The sequence below is a fragment of the Heliangelus exortis genome, chromosome 1, assembly GCF_036169615.1.
Source record: "Heliangelus exortis chromosome 1, bHelExo1.hap1, whole genome shotgun sequence".
Classification (NCBI taxonomy): domain Eukaryota; kingdom Metazoa; phylum Chordata; class Aves; order Apodiformes; family Trochilidae; genus Heliangelus; species Heliangelus exortis.
Genome location: NC_092422.1, coordinates 64614134 through 64631015, shown reverse-complemented (window position 1 = coordinate 64631015; position 16882 = coordinate 64614134). Strand labels below are relative to the sequence as shown.

The following is a 16882-nucleotide window of genomic DNA, read 5'->3' as shown; positions in this document are numbered from 1 at the left end:
ATTTACTCTGAGGCACCTTCCTTTCCAATCTCCTGGAAATCTATTTTTAATTAATGCTTTTAACATGCTGAGCAAACATGCCATTTGAGATGTTGGAGATGACACTAACACCTTTTTATCAGATTATCCTCCCAGTTGAAAGCCCAACAGAAGCATTTATTTCATTATTGACACACAAACCAGGAAGTCAAGCAGACTTCATTTACCCTCACTGTCAAAATAGGAAAACTCTCACAGCAGGAAAAAGGTGCATTTCTAAAGCAAAACTACACAGAGTCAAGCCACGAAAAGCCCGTGAACTATGGGAAAGCTGACTTAAATTTATAAAGTTATTGGGCAAATACCCACCAGCAAGATATTAACTGGCCTGATAAGGCTCTGCACCAAAATTAGACTCAAGCAAAAAGAAGATAATGGGAATTGTATCAAACAATATTCCTCTCAGCTCCCAGCTACAACCCTTTCTCTATCACACAAGAACATTCACTTCCTTTTTACAAAGGAGGTTAAAACACCATCAAATGAAAATGAAGGTGACTGACAATGTACCAGGTATCATGGAAGTACCACAGTTCTAAATGACCACCATCATTTTAGAGACACATCGAAATGACCACAATCATTTTAGAGACACATCAGACCACAGCAAACATAACACTTGCCCACAGTCTTGTTTTTTGGCAGAGGTTCCATCTCTTAAAAGCTACTTCTAAACACAGATGGCTGTAAAAGAGCTAAGCAGCTGCCATCTTACCAATTGCTCTGCTGTCATTTGGGAGATTTCCACTGTTGGAGATCTTCCCACTCTTGCACAAACATCCGTGAAACAGAAAGAGCCAGGAGCCATTTCACAGCTCTGTAACTGTGCAGTGTCTTCTGTTAAGACAGACAAACACCTACTGACTCCTACTGCCCTCCTGCTGTTCAGCAGGAGTTTGGTATGGAGGGGTTCCGTGTTTGTTTATTTGTTTTCCTTATTTTGATATCAGAATCCAGATTAAATTTTTATTATTCCTTTCTACTGATGTCTGATTCTCACTACACAGCTGATTCCCAGGATAAAGTAGCCAACAGGTCATGTGAAATTTATCAGTTTCCACCAACCATACCAAATAGATTTTAGAGAACGAGAACCACGTTTCCACACAACCATGCCTGATGGATAACACAACATCAATTTTCTTTTGTTGAAGGAACTGCCCTTTTAGGACAGGCATTACCTTTAAAGCACATGCTTATATTGCATTTGATCCAACAAAACTCCAGATTCTTCACTGGTGCCTGTAGATATTGCCAAAGTATAAATAAATACAATAAAAAAACTTCTATGTTGTGGTCCTTTCCCCAAACTATTTTTTAGACTTCAAAAGAGGAGAAGATGACTGACAATTTAGAATATCAAAAAGGAATTATTTTTCTATAAGCCAGTGAGCACATCTGTGGAGAGAAACTGGTCTGATCAAGTTGGCCCTGCATTTTAGTCATACCTCTTAAACTATTTCCTCAGTTTCCCCAGATCGCTTACTGAACTGCTTTGTCTCATTTTCCTTGTGAGTAAACCAAGGATTATATTCAGATATCTTAAGATACCATTCATAGGAGCAAAGCACTTCACCAGAACTCAGATCATTATTGTGCTGCTTTTCATACCTGCCGGAGGCCAAGCGGCTCAGCTCCTTCAGAAAAACAATTGTTTCATCTTCCCTAGCATTGAAAGACACAGTGTTGACTGGACAGGGACCATGAGAAACCATCTCAAGTAGTAGCTGCTTCGTGTCCACTGAAACATCACCCACAGCAAAGTAATAAACAGCTTCAATCTGTCATAAAGAGAAAAAAAAAAAAAAAGGGAATGGAATATACTGGTTTACATAGATACCAGGTACTTAATCAAGCCCACTCCTGTGCTGAATACTGGTAGGAAGATTTGGTAGAATTGATGCATTACTACTGCCTCTCATCTATGCTAGGAGTTCAAATGAAGTGCACACAAAATTTCCTGAAATGAGAAAAGAAGCTGGCCCACAAGCCCCTGGGCCTGATTTGGCCCCACGTAAGCCCCTTTCAGAAGTTAACTGAAACCAAAGAGCGGTGTAAGGAATTGTAATACAACAGTATTATTAGTCAGGACAAGGCTCTGTGCCTCATTCTGCTTTTGTTAAGAGAGATGCTATGCCAGTGTCTTGCCAAGGCTGGAAATCAGTAGGAATTTAATGCCAGACATGCTTTTACTGGCAGCATGTGTTCTGAGGCTAGGAAAGAAGCATCATTGTTGAATGCCACTGCTAGTATTTACAGAGAATTTGAATTTTTTTATACTTCCCAAGGCAAAGGCAGCTTGGCAGTTTTACTATGATCACATACATTTATATTCTGCAAGAGAGGGCAAAGCTGAAGAAATGTCGTTTAATTATTGCTTGAGTATTGCATTATGAGGGATTTGATGTTACCTGCACTTATCCACACTGACAATCCTCATGGTCAGTATGCTGCTCAACTTTTTTACCATCAGGAAAAACAAATGTAACAACTATCCCTGTTCAAGTCAATTAAACATAGTATATCAATCCTATGGCACAGTACATACCAGCTGAAAAATATCTGATAAATAGTGGTTAAAATGAAAAACTACACTTGAGTACAACTTGGAACACTGGGATGTGTACCAAAAAGAGAAGACAACTATCTGAATCTGCAATGGCACTGAGGAAATGTTTCCACACCCACAGTTTCATGCAGTAGTAAAGCAAATTCAGTATCACCTCTAGATGTGTTTATGCATTTCCACTATTGCCTTGATAATGATTTATATATCCTGAGCCAACAGAGTGGTACTTGATCTTCTTTTGTCCAGACTGCACTTGAAGCCCCCAGGCTGCAGGATCCCTGTGCTGTCCCACATCATAAGCACATTGATACAAACTGGCACAGATTTCTGGACTCCAAGCTTTTCCCTTCCTCTACCTGTTGCAACAAATACTTGGTCTAATCTTCAGCACTGGAAGACATCTTGCCCAGGCAGCAACCCAGTCTCAGGACAGAGCAGCCAAAGTAATGAATTACTCAACCTTGCCACCTCCAACTTCTCTTGAATCTTGTAGAGGGGCTGAGACACTCTCTGTGGGAGGCAAGGCCCATAGTTACAGATCACACTTGCCTGGGGGCAGCAGGTCTATAGTCAACCAGGCATCACTGTTAATGCTAAACAAATACTAAGGCTAAAGAGAAGATCAAATGAATTTCATTAAAATGCAAGATTAACAAAATACTTCTTAGCTTTAGGAACAGGTGCACAGAAACAAAATTAAATACCACCAGCACCTATCTGTACTTTAGTTCAGTTTTACAAGGTTTCCCCTCTTTCAGCCAGCTAAAAACAATACCCAAGCACACACACAGCTTTCCCAGCTGAGACCCAGTCCTTGGACAATAGCTTTTTCCTATTCCTTTTGCTGAAGAGGTTCCTGACCTGCAGGGATGCATATTGCACAACCACTTTTCTCTGTGTTCCTTCAGATTCACATCTCTTACTCCCTGCTAAGACTGCCAGTAATTCATAAACTTGATATTGAATAAGGATATAAATTTTCACACTTCCCCCAAAGGATTTACTGCCCTTCTCTGCAACTTTTAAAATGCTTACCTTCTTGGGCATAACTAATGTAGAACCAACTTCTCACAAGAAAATAAACAAAACTGCCACCCACAAACAATTCAATGTATTTAACTACAAACCCAGCAATATCATACCACAAAGGAAATGTTCCTTATGGATTAGTGGAGGAAAATGAAAACTTTTCATTCAGTCCTTCGTATTTTAGAAAGTATAATTTGTGCAGCCATCTAAGCAAGCAAACAAACTTCATACAAGAACAGGAAAGAGAACAACACAGTTTCTCACAGCCTTTATCTTGGTGGGGAGGTATGTTTTGGATGGGTGACCCACACTTTGGGGAGTGACACCTGTACAGAACTCTAAGTTAAACACTGCAGATACATCTGTGGCACGTAGAGCTCAAGGGACTGCATCCTTATGGCAGTGTGATCTTGAGCTTGAGACTACAGGTCATGAGGAAATGAAATCTAAGGAGTCAGCATACATGGGAAGAAAAGCTCAGCTAAAGGAACGACAGAAAGAGCCAAGTCTAAGGGAAAAAGTTCTATTGTTGTGGAACAACTTCTGTTAATGAAGCCAGTTCTGAGAAATGAGTCATTTGGAACCGTCCAGGGGGTATGAAGTTTTTGCTTTGGACTCTATGGAGTCTTCTTCAGCCTGCAGTACAGTAAAACTTGCAGTCAAGTGAATTATGAATTATAATTACTGTCTTTAGGGGTAATTGAAGTTGGTTTTATATTGAGCACCTGATACAATTAACTTTCCTGAATTGCCTATTAGCCCACCAATGTCCAGAAAAAAATAATAGCTGTCTCACTGTTGGATAATTTTAATTTCTGTCTACTCATATGCAGACCCACTAGGTCCAACAAGCCTTTTTCATCCAGACAATACTGAAATCTAAATACCATCCCCTTTGTTTCCCACCAGGAAATGAGTAAAATACTTCAAGCTGGAAATGTTAATAAAATTTATGATGGAAGCATTTGAAAAAGCAGCTGTGAAAAAAACGTCACTGTTATATAGTTTGTTCCCTACACAGTTTCTTTTTAGTATCAGTGTCCGAATATCAAGGTTGGAATCCACCATGAGACTCTACCAGCACAGGGAACAAGAAGGAAACCCAAGCCGAATTTACCTTCTCTTTCAAACAATATCTCAGACTGCAATTTACAAAGGAGTTAGGACTGGATTTGTGCACAAGGATGGATCTTAATTGCAGTAAAACCCAATGCTTCTAGCCCACACACAGTAGGCCAAATTCTCCATTAAATTTGGGTGCTGAGGAGCTGAAACAATGTACATTGTAAGCAAGTTTGTAAAACAGTTCTTTATCAACACAAGGTGAAAGTGATTAGCTCAATGGTAGCATGTTTTATGTTTTCTGACTCTGCTGTAGTCAATAAAGTAACATGGTGCACTTTGAAACAGAGAGAATTTAATTGCAGCCATACCTGTGCATGGTTTGCCTTTTTGTTTTAGCTATAATCTGGATGATGAAAAAGTATTTGCATACCCCTACCACGAGTTAATACTTAAGTAAATCTCTTGTACTACGTATTTTGGATTTTAAATAAAATTTTTCATGAGCATTTGGATACACAGAAAAATAAAAATGGTTTCCCCTGCCTTCAATAATGTTTATACTAGCAATTTTCTCATAATCTTGAAACCCTTAAAAACATATATGGCAAAGAAAGTAGAAGGGAAGTTGTTTTCTCTTTCCTGTAATGACTGAATAAGTTACTTACTCTGTGGATTCTAGAAAAGAAAATAAACAACTTTCTGCATTCAAAATACAGTACATTTACATAAACAAGTCATCAGTAAACATACTATGCAGCTAAACTTGGGGAAAAAAAAAAAACACAAAAAAAACAAAACAAAAAAAAAACCCAACACAACTTTCCCAATACCATCATTAAAATTTATCTTTGCAATATTCATCAGGGTAAACCACGGTAGTGAGTCTGGCACTGAATATTCTTGGATTTACTTGAGGCTTCTGAAAAGATGTCTGAGCTTACCGCCTCATCACTCATGGCTTCCAGCAGGGCTTCAACAGAGCTGGCAGGGCTGGCACCTGTCACAGGGTCCAGCTCCCAGAGCCAGGTAACAGCAGACTTTACAGTATGCTCAGACACAGGAGTAGATTTCTGCTGCCACTTCAGGAGATCCTGAGCAGCCCTGGAAATGACATTAACTGTGAATCAGAAATCAGGAGATTAATGATGGCAGAACAAAAGAGTGGAGCTCTGCTATTCTTAGTAGTCTTTCATAGTCTTAAGTAATGATCACAATAAACCACAGATACTAAATCTAAACTTTCAAGAAAAGAATTAGATGAAAAATAACCCCCTTGAAAAATACTGTAATTTTTATATGTATTTTTTGAGACCTATGTTTCCAAAATCGGGTCAAGAGAACTAAAGTACTTTAAAAACAGCTCCTAATTCATATCTTCCCTTAACAGAGACACACAATCAAGTTTTTAAATATGTGTATGAAAAAAAAATTTGGCTTCCACAAGTCTCTTTCTACAACTTGCTGCATGACCATTGTGTGAGACCACTTTAACTGATGCATGCTTTTTTATGTAGTAGGGCTTATCTTTATCCACCCCTCAAAACAAAATTTCTGAAGCTAAGCTTTTTGGTATTTTAACTGATAAAAGGTCTAAGTCTTAATAGCAGTACAGAAGGACAAGTTATATGAGCATATATGCCTATGCATTTGTACATAAAGAGACAGAAAGCAAATTAAAAAATAACTGGTTTCAGTGTCTGTTATATTCCATCAAGCACTATTTTGAAGATTTTCCTACAGATCTAAAAGACAAGTATCTTTTCCAAGATTCTTTTAAAGTAATAATTCATATTTTCTATTGTCCTTTGTCTCCCCCCTGTGCAAAAAACCAAATAGATGAACACAGTTATTGTGCCACAATTTTGCAATGGCTTTGAAGATCCTTTTAAAAGAAAATGTTTTATGTGCTTCTCAAAAGCTATGGAAGTTATCTTCCACTTTTCAAAAATCAGTTATATCACAATCTAAAAAATTAAGCTAGGACATCAGAATTGAATCTGTGGGACAAAGCTTGAGTAAAACAACCCTAAGAGTCACAGTGGAGTTGCAAGTTATCATTGTGGAACCTATTTTAAAATTATATGGCCTAATTTGTGTTTCATTTCTTTCACAGTCTCAACATTCCATTCATTTATCCAAACCAAAGCTTATGCCCTCAAACTTTTATGCATATATGAGAATTTATGAGGATACAAAAATTTGAGTAGCTGCTTCTATTTTTCTATTTGCAACTAAATCCAGATTCATTTACTCATGTTAGGGAACAAGCAGTTGTCTTTTGTTATGAAAATCTAGTATTGTTTCCTAGTTCTGCTGCTGGTTTCTGTGACCATGAAAATCTATAGAAATACAAATGACTATGCCTCTGGCTGTGGCACTTGGGGGAGAGTACATTTAGCTCTTAGGCAGAAACCTGCAAAGCCTAAAAACTCAGTAATGCCCAGGCAGTAAGGTAGGACCTCCCTTCTTCACTCTGTAATACTTAAAAGCCTGGAAAGCATTACTGCTATCACAAAGTCCCCTTTACCTTTCTGGGGTTTTGTGCTACATTTGCGGAACACATATTTCAGTCTTTGGGTTCTGGTAGTCTTTATTCTTCAAGATAACATTGGTCTTCAGTTAAATGGAAACAGCAAGATAAGCATGACTGTGGGCAAAACTTGGTGGAAAAACTACAGATACTGGTATGATGTGATTCAGGACAATTTGCACTCCATTAAGCATATTATACAAATGGATGTCTATATGAGACTCCTCCTATGACACTCTGTAGTGTGCAGCCATGGACTTACCTGTTTAGCCTGGAGAAGAGAAGGCTCTGGGGACAGCTTATTGCAGTGTTTCAATACCTACAGTGGGCTTATTAAGAAAGATGGGGAAAAACTTTTTAGCAGGGCCTGTAGTGATAGGACAGGGGGGAATGGTTTTAAAAAACAAGAGGGCAGATTTACACTAGATAAAAGGACGAAAATTTTGACAATGAGGGTGGTGAACCACTGGAACAGGTTGCCCAGAGAGCTGGTAGAAGCCCAGTCCCTGGAAACATTCAACACCAAGCTGAATGGAGCTCTCAGCAACCTGATGGAGTTGAAGATGTCTCTGCTCACTGCAGGGGGGTTGGACTAGATGACCTCTAAAGGCCCCTTCCTACCCAAACCATTCTGTAATTCTATCATTCCTTCTGCTTACCGAATAAGGTTGAATTTGGCTATTTGGGCCACCTGCTCCACAAGTACCATAGAAAGTGCATCCCGACATAGATCAAATTCAGTTGGAGCTGCAGTGCCAAAATCCAAAACAATGACAATGCACTCCTCTTGAATCACTCCAAAAATCTGCCGGCTCTCACTGGTTAACCATTCCATCCGCTGCTTATATAGCTCAATAGCTGCCCTTAGGCAATCCACAAAATGAAGAATCAGTTCTTTTTTGGCTGTCAGCTTTCTTCAAGTAAGAGAGAGAAAGAAATTGAACATCAAAACAAATAATACAAATGCAGACCCAAGCTTAGCACAGCTGCAATAGCTGGTTTGCATGTGCCAGATATGCCAGCCAAAGTAGCAGTGAAAACAACCCATTTTTCTTCCACCATTTCAGGAGAAAGTACTTGACAAGTGCATCTAAGCTGTAAGGAAAAAGACACTGCATTTTGTCCTAATTGCTTTTCATTATCTTTTAATACAAGCATGGGACAGTGCCAGTGGGTTTTCTGACTTGTCTGTCTCAAGACTGGAGCAATTAGAATGAGCTGCTAGGATACAGAAAGGGCTGCAGAGCAGATGGGTGAACAAACAAGGACACAAAAACTTTGCACCTTTTTAGACTAGAGTTTTGACTGGCTCTTAAATTTTTGTGCAGCAATACAAAGGAGCCTTCAGTTAGGTCCTGGGGCATTTCAATCTCCACCTTGTCTGTAGCATTTGAAGGGAAAAATGTAAAACGTTTCCTATTTTTTCACTAATAATGCCCAGCATTACAGTTGAACTACTTATGGGTGGGTCCTTAGGCAAATTTATTTCAGGCAACTGCAATTAACAGCTGAAATTTCCCATACCTGATAATTCAGGATTAAAATGAAAAACAGCAGACTGGCCCAATGGATATATGTATATACATTCACCATGCAAAATGATTTGTGGGTTTCAAAATACACCAAAGGTTCCAGGAAAGACATTCTCCCAATATCTATAACCCATGTGCACTAATTTACCAGCTAACTTCTACCTCCAAGTACCTTTCCAGGACCAAGTATAAAACCATGGAGATAAAGATATTTTTAAACCAGAACATTTTGCAGGGAGAAGATATTATGTGTGTCAGTCTGTACACTTGTTCCTCTCATTTATATTTTTCTGCTCTTTAATGTCAGCTAGGGCCCTGTAATGTGCCTCCCAGATACAGTCTCAGGCTGTCTGCCAAAGGAATGTAGGCTTGTGAAGCAGCACTTAGAAAATCTAGTTTCTTCCTATGACAGCAGGACTCATACAAAGAAGCTTACTGCACTACACTGACTGAACTCCATCTTAAAAATAAAGCAGTTTTATTGCATCTCCCCTCCACTTGTAGCTGGCCAGTCCAGATTCCCATTTCTCTGAGGGCTGGAAAACTTGTGTCTGTCCAGCCTAAATTTATTCATGGCAATTCATACCCAGTTATTCTTGAGCTAGCAATCCTTTGAGCATAGAAAACGACAGCTTTTTCTTATCCCTATAATTTGCCTTTCTGTAGGCATTCAGGGGCAATAATACTACCCTTTGTCAGGCTTTTTCAGTCCTACTTACAAATGTGAACATCAAACAAGCCCTCCTGCAAGATCATCTCACCATTGCAGTTCATCCTGCTAGCTTTTCCCAGTAGCTGTTGTGGTTTGAATTGCTTCTTTTCAACCTGTGGTAACTGTACACAATATTGTACACAATACCCTACATAAGACTTCACCAGATCTTGTGTAGTGGCATCACTACCTTAAAGCTACCAGAAATGTCTTTCTTGCTGCTCCCAACATATCCTAGGATTAAAAGACATTATATAGATATTTCATGTAGAATTAATGGGGAAAAAATGAGGGGGGAAAGTCTCCCTGAAATTACTTTTCCCACTTTTAAGCCTCATGCCTCAGAAGTTACTCTAGTTATCAGAAAACGCAACAGCCGTTTGCTTCTGTAAAATCCTTTATGAATTAACTCTCTCTCCTCCTTGTTCTCATGCATATCTCTTCAATCAGAATTCATCCTCTCAACAATGGGGCTGCCAGCAGCTGTTGCTAAGACATTCCTTAGAACATGAGCCTGGGCACAGATCCAGATAGCTGTCTCTATAGCGTAGGCTGAGCCTTTTGTGACCTGCTGGCACTAAGTAAAACAGCACTTTGCATTGGCAATGACAGCTCCTTATGTCTTCTTATTTCAGCATCCCCTTTTGTTTTATTGACTATGATTTTTATTTTATTTTATTTTTAAACTCAGCTGAGCATCTTCTTTTTAAGTGTTCCCTCCTTCACATAAGGGTAAATGTTGCTTAGAAACTGCAGTCTTGTCTGGGAAGATTTACTGCAATGCTGCAGCAAGGCAAGAACGTAAGACTTTGTAAGGAATAAAAGAAAAGAGATCTAGCTTTTCTACTGCTGGTTGTTGCCACTAACATTTAGACAAAACAGGAAAAAGAATACCAACAGATAAAGTTCTCACACAAAGAATGTTAGTTAGCATTTCATGCCAGAGGGAGACATTTCAGTCACATCACTGTGCTACAGTGGTAACTTCTAAGTGCAGAGGGAAGTTACCACAGGTCAGTCACACTTACATTATACACGCTGCCATCTTGTGCTCTCTTGTATTGAGGGAACAGACCATCTGCATACCGAGATGCCACAGGCTTCCCCAGGGTGGTCACATAATCTACAGTAAAGGTTACAAAAGATCAAGTTGCTAATCATAAGGATTACTTTTGGTATTTTTCAGGTTGATGTGCCATGCCATCCATGTGTGAGGCATGTGCATCTGTACTGAACTCCTGACATTAAGAAACTTGAGAGAAATTTTAATAAAATTTTTGGATTTTCTTTTTTTTCTTTTTTTTTTTTTTTTTTTTTTCTGTCTATGTTTATGTTGGGGCTCTGAGGTCACCAACAGTCCGTGATTGCTCAGCCTCACCTGGGGTTTCCAGTAACAGGCCTGGGCACCTTGTCTTTACTTTAGCTGTGTTGTAGATGCACCTGTCTCAAGCTCTGCTCGTGGACCTGTCTCCTAGGTAGATCTCTCAAGCCTATAATACAGCCTTGTCTCATCAATGTGGCTCTTGGACCTATTGGAGCCTTGTCTTCAGTGTTGTCTCTGGTTCCATCTCTTGCTTCTGGCTGCATGCCCTGGCTGGACCCTAGACCTGGTTCATCACCTCACCTTCTCTGGGACTGTCTGTGGACACTGTAAGGAGCACCCTGCTTGTTTGTGCTGCTCAGGTGCTCCAAGACTGCATCCTGGTCACTAAGGTCACTGTCTGGGCTGCAATCCCCTTTGTCTCCTGGTCCGTTTCCCCCCCATGGAGAAGCCCTGCTCTTGTTGCTCCCTGCCAGTTTAATCAGAAGGAGGGAAAACCCCACATTTCATTATTTACAGACCAAAAAGCTGCATGGGATTTTAATAAATGAAGGGCTTAAGCAATTATACTTCTGTATTATCCATTTACCTCACAACAGGAATTGTAAATATTTGTCCATCAAACAACATCCAAAATCTGGTACAGATAATGCTGTTCTCTTACACAACTACATGAGTGCAAATGTGGGTGCAACTAAGCAAAAGGTTGTGCTCTGCTCTTTCAGTAGCTAGAAATTTTCTACAGGGTCTCCACTGATAGGAAAACATTAGGGGTGGGAATATTTAACATCAAAGAGGTTATTCTGTATAGCCCTGCTAAGCTAGAATATTCTGCTCCTAAAATTGCACTGTAACAACATTAACCCTGCTTAACAGCTCCTTCTTCATCTAAAGCATACAGGATTTCAGAATTGGCACTGCTGATCTTTGAATGACCTACAGACACAAGCCAGCCAAAATCTTAAATTATGCAATCCAGAACAATTGCAATACATTACAATTCCTACTTGTCAAGCAGCAAGCTCTTAAAAGAAAAGAATGTCTTACCATGCTCTGCAAAGCACTGTTATGGCAGTGATTAATAATTATTAGCAAACTCTTCCCCTCCAGCTGTCAGATAACCGCACAGGAACATTTTTCTATAGCCTGATTTAGCATGAAAAGCAGCCTGAATTCTAATCAAATGTAACTGCTTCCTTAGAGATGGATCCCTGAAAATAATACACTATTCCCAAGCAGGCTGGCTAGCCCTGATGATGAACTAGATTGCGGATTATGGCACAGCATACATTACATTTGCCATCTAAAAATAGACTGAGATCTTATGGTGTGTTATTTACAGGAAAAAGACTAACAGCTTCAGCAGCACCAGCTATTCCCCAGATATAGCTAAACTGGAGAGGATGTGAACTGAAGCCTAGGGTAAAGCAACAGTACAGTTGCATAAGGAATGCTCTTCTCAGATCCCAAGTCTTTCTCAGGTCAAAGGGATACGGAGTTCCTCAGTTCTCTGAACTGGCAATGTCAGCAACTGTGTATACAGTTTCCCCTTCTGCCATTATCATAAGACAAGAGAAACCATGAAAACTCCTCTTTGTACAACAGGGTGCGAAATAAGCACATCCCTACAGGCTAATCACAGTTGGGGTATCTTTTATTATTCTATTATTGATTTGTCTTATACCTTGCCTGTGCTGGAATCCAATCTTTGACAAAATCTGTGATAGGGACAATTTGTTTCTTTTGAGACCATGTAGTTGAAGCCATTGAGAAGATGAAACAAGGGGTTGTACATCCATGTTCCACTGACTGGCTGCCAGTCTCCTTTCCTTCTCTTTTGATTTCTTCTTGTGGGCCTTGTGGAGATCTTGTCTGTACTTTGGATCAACAGCATCTATTGAAAAGAGAAATGAGGAGAACACAATACTTATACTTCAACCAAACGATTCACTTAATTGTCTCCTTTCTTCACCTCTATTCTGTGGTACTCTGTACACATACAGCTTGACTTTTGTTTTTATACTGAACAAAACTCTTAAAATGGAAAGCTGGTCTGTCCTACACATCTACTTGCTGTTATGTCTTTTTATGTATTCATATACATGTGCCTTCAATTTATTAAAGAAAATATCTCTTGAATGGTGAAATCCAAGCACTGAAAGCTAAATCCAGATTGCCAAATGGCAACTTTTCCAACTCCTAAGACATACCTCCTAAATCTCATGAATCAGAACTCATAATACGTATTCAACAATTTTCAGACCACCACTACATGCACAGTAGAAGCATTATGAAATAAACAAGGATTTCTTAACAATCATATGTTGAACTCCTACAATAAACAATTAGCAGCACCAGCAGCAGATCCTGACTTTATTGCAAGGATAGTGAAACTCTCTCTCCACACATCATTCGCCTCAAGTGCAAATAAGTGATGGTTCTGGAAGTATCTAGTCTGGGCTGTGATAGATCATGTTGTAAGACATGTAGATATGGTGTTTAGGGACACAGTTTAGTGGTGGATTTGGTTGGGCTAGCTCCACTTGACACTGGCAGCAGAAACAGCCCAGAGTGGCTGAGGCAGAAATGGAAGCAGCAACAGTAATGTCTCTGTTCCTCAGCACAGAGGTTCTAGGAGGACTTTGGCATTTCCTGTTCATTCCCAAAATACTCTGCATGAGCTAAGCTAGCTGTAGTTGATTAAATACCCTTGCTGTATCTAAACTTACTTTCTGTGGGCTTTTGATATTTCTGTCCATTTTCCCCAGCCATCAACATTATCTGGAGTATCTGAGCCCCTCAACACCCATGCACTGTAAGCTGGCTGTAAATGTACCACACAATTCAAACTGATCCAAAAGATAAAGAAGGACACTTTTGTCTTTAATGACTGAAAAATAACTATCAGTAAGGAACATGATCAGAACTCTCTGCTAACACCAAATGTTACAACTGACCTGGTTACAAAGGTTCATTAGCTAGACTGTTCCTCGTTTAATAACACATGAAGGGACAGAGACTGTATCTTCAGAAATCATCTTTCAGTGACAGGAGGCTTCTATAAGGTGCAGGCTTGCACCAGCTCTTCCACAGTCACCAGTCCCACAAGCAAGGTGCTGGGCAGGCATGCATGTAGAGTTTGACATTTCAGCAGCCCCCCTCCTCTGCTCAGAGCAGCAATGGGAGATCTTAACTCTAGATGATACACAGGTGAAGGTCTGCAGCTGTTTAAATCAGGCACAGCTTCTGTTTCTTCCAGAAATCCCAGTTTCTTCCCCCAAAAGCACAGAAAGGCCAGCACAGCAGCCCACATACAGCACAGGTGAGATTAGTGCCACGTCAAAATGGCTTGCACACAGCTAGCAGCATGCACACCACAATGCTGCAAGCAAAACTGGAAGGTATCCAGGAAAACACGGAATCTATGCAAAAATAGTCCTGGATTACTCACAGTGACTCCAGCCAAGTCTCTCAGATGGATTGCCAGTCATGATATATCTCAATTGGCAGGTCCTCTTTGATTTCTTCTGAAAAATCTGAGAAATTGTTAAGGTTTAAAAAAGTGAAAATATTCCCACACACGGGTCAATATGAACTGGAGGCCAAGCCTCCCAGCTTGATTTTCCTTAACATGAAGATTTTCCTTAAGAAAAAAAATATTATAAATTAAGAAGGATAGCTACTACACATGTCAAGGAAGGCTTAAGTCAGATTAAGTCAGATCAGGGAGCCCCATACTCAGAAATGAGAAAGCGGGAAATTTGTTATATAGTTTCCCTTCCTTCTCTCTAAATTATCATTTAAAAGAGCTGATATGGAAGTTACCAGACAGATATGCTAGAGAAATGAGTGTAGGGTTTCAGCCTTCTGTCAGCCAGTTGTATTTTATTCTGTTATTGCTTTGCATTATACCTTACCTTTGCTATAATCCAATTTATGACTAAACCTGGGAGTATCTGAGACACAATGTTGTGAAGAGATTCATAAGTTTGCCTATAAGGCTGCAAGATGATTCACAAAGAAGAATTATTTGTGTATACATGTAAGTGTATGCGGTATAAGGCCCAACAGTGAATAAGACACAACTTATGAATAGAAAACAAAACCCCAGACAAAGCAATGTAGAATACACAGGATGAGTGTATTGCTCTGAGATATTGTGTATTACCATTTCCTTGGTTCTTCTTTTAATGAACAAGATGAATGAATAAAGGATATTTATGAATCACTAGCAGGCCAGCTGCTACCTGTTGTCACCAAGCAGATTTTCCTACTGGAAAAACAAAAATGGGAGAAAATAATAACACAAAGACTTAACCTCCTCCCTCTCTCTTCACTACAGAACTGAACATGCTATTTATTCCTCTTACGTGGGCTTAAATAATCACACAGAAACATATAAACCATTCCAGGTTATGTCATATTCATGAAGAAAATATATCAATGCATGGAGGAATTTAATGAATAGGGCGCCAGGCTGCAGTCCAACTCTGTTCTGCACCCTAACACCCCAGACATTGCACAGGAGATGCGCCCCAGCAGCACAACCTCTGAGACCAGCCTGACCTTGGTGTCAGCACAGTAAAAAGAAGCCCTTGCCATAGGGCTGCGGCAAGCTACACGCACAGTGAATAGCCACAGCGTGACACCGGGCTTGTGCCATTCCTCTCTCAGGCTGCAGAAGTTTTGCCCCATTGCTCTCACAGTAAGAGCTGAGACACATATCAAGCAGCAGCCTGCAACAGGGAACGAATCCCAGGTGCCATCTCATGTTCCAGATGCCAAGGATTGTAGTGACTGGTTTTCCCTCGGCCCCCCCAGCACCTCCCCCAGCTGCCTGAACAGCACCTGGGTGCAAAATGCTGGTGCGGTATGAAAAAGTGCACTTGGAAGGAAAACGAAGTGACTTCCGATGGAAACAGCAAGTTTACCTCAAGTCTTGGAAAGCAAGAGGATTCAAAAAACACGACAGCCAGGATAACCCTCAGCCCAAAGCCCGGATCAAAACAGGTTATTTTCGAAAGGTGAATGAGAGTTCATCTGGGCACCTCTACCCCTCTGCTCCGGCCAGTGCAAACAGCCTGCTAAAACCTTCACCTCCCACACACTCTGAGGATTTAGTAGTTATGGCAGCAGTCACCCAGGCCACACCGTGACCGGCCTGTCCCAACTCAAGGGAAAGCTTTGGGGAAAGCCCATGTGCGGTGCAGCCCGGGAAACTGCTCTGTGCCAACCCAAGCGCCGGTCCCCGGGGGAGAGGTGCTCTCAGGGCAGGGGTGGGTGGGCTGCTGCCGGTTGTGGAAACGGGGCAGAGAGTGTCACTGCAAAACCCCAGAGGAAGAGAGGGAGTGCGGGGTAAGGCCTCTCCGGCCTCTGAGGGTGAGACCATGTCACTTGCCAGCGTTGGCGAGCGGTATCCGCGCTGCACCCTCAGGGCGGCAGCCCGGGGTAACCGGTGCGTTCCTAGACGCGCGGCGCGGAAACGGGCGAGGAAGGGAAACAGAGGCCCCTGGGGTGAAAGACTACGGCTCCCTGTCACACCTCCAGCCCCTCCGCCCTGCGGTGGGTCCTGAGGTAGCAGCCGTGCCGTGGGCTCCACCGCCGCCCCACCTCTTTCTCCTCACTAAAGAGCCACCCCCCCCAACCCCGCCGTGCCTTCCCGCCCTCACCTGCCTCCGGCCGCACAGGCACCGCCGCCCTCCTTCACCGCCCGCCTCGAAAAGGCGTCGCCGCCGCTCCGCGTTGACCTGGAGACCGCCCGGTTGCCCGGGCACGGTCACACACACGCACCCCCACCCCCTGCCCTAGCCGGGGAGTAAGGGAGGGAGAAAAGCGGGCGGCCAGAGGTGCCCCAGAGCGGCGAAGGTTGAGCAGGAGACAGGGTGGGCGAGGGCTTCGATCCGGGACGGAGGTGAGGGAGGGAGCGCTGCCCGGCAGCAGCGGGGAAATGGATGCGGAATAAATTAATTGTCAACAGACTCGACAATATTCATTTCTTCAGGAGCCAAAAATACACGAGCCAACTTGGAGAGTCACAGGAATCTATATATAGCGGATGCGAGTCTTCTGGTCTTGTTAATTCTTA

At 41.5% G+C, this 16882-nt stretch overlaps 1 protein-coding gene across 7 annotated transcripts in view; it reads right to left on the bottom strand.

Annotated features, from left to right (window-relative positions):
- The window catches only part of VWA3B (von Willebrand factor A domain containing 3B), a 68505-nt gene extending 51904 nt beyond the window's left edge, over positions 1 to 16601 (bottom strand). The window contains exons 1-7 of one of the 7 annotated variants that reach the window (XM_071746272.1): positions 16467 to 16601; positions 14249 to 14333; positions 12482 to 12691; positions 10505 to 10599; positions 7892 to 8142; positions 5644 to 5803; positions 1651 to 1820 (exon numbers count right to left, since the gene is read on the bottom strand). In XM_071746272.1, coding sequence (XP_071602373.1) covers positions 1651 to 1820; positions 5644 to 5803; positions 7892 to 8142; positions 10505 to 10599; positions 12482 to 12691; positions 14249 to 14288 — 926 coding nt within the window. In that variant the 5' untranslated portion in view covers positions 14289 to 14333; positions 16467 to 16601. Of the gene's footprint in view, positions 1 to 1650; positions 1821 to 5643; positions 5804 to 7494; positions 7528 to 7891; positions 8143 to 10504; positions 10600 to 12481; positions 12692 to 13754; positions 14224 to 14248; positions 14334 to 16466 lie in introns of those variants that run through there. The other 6 variants (XM_071746254.1, XM_071746251.1, XM_071746282.1 and 3 more) reach the window with 6 other exon arrangements.
- Positions 16602 to 16882: the final 281 nt, after the last annotated feature.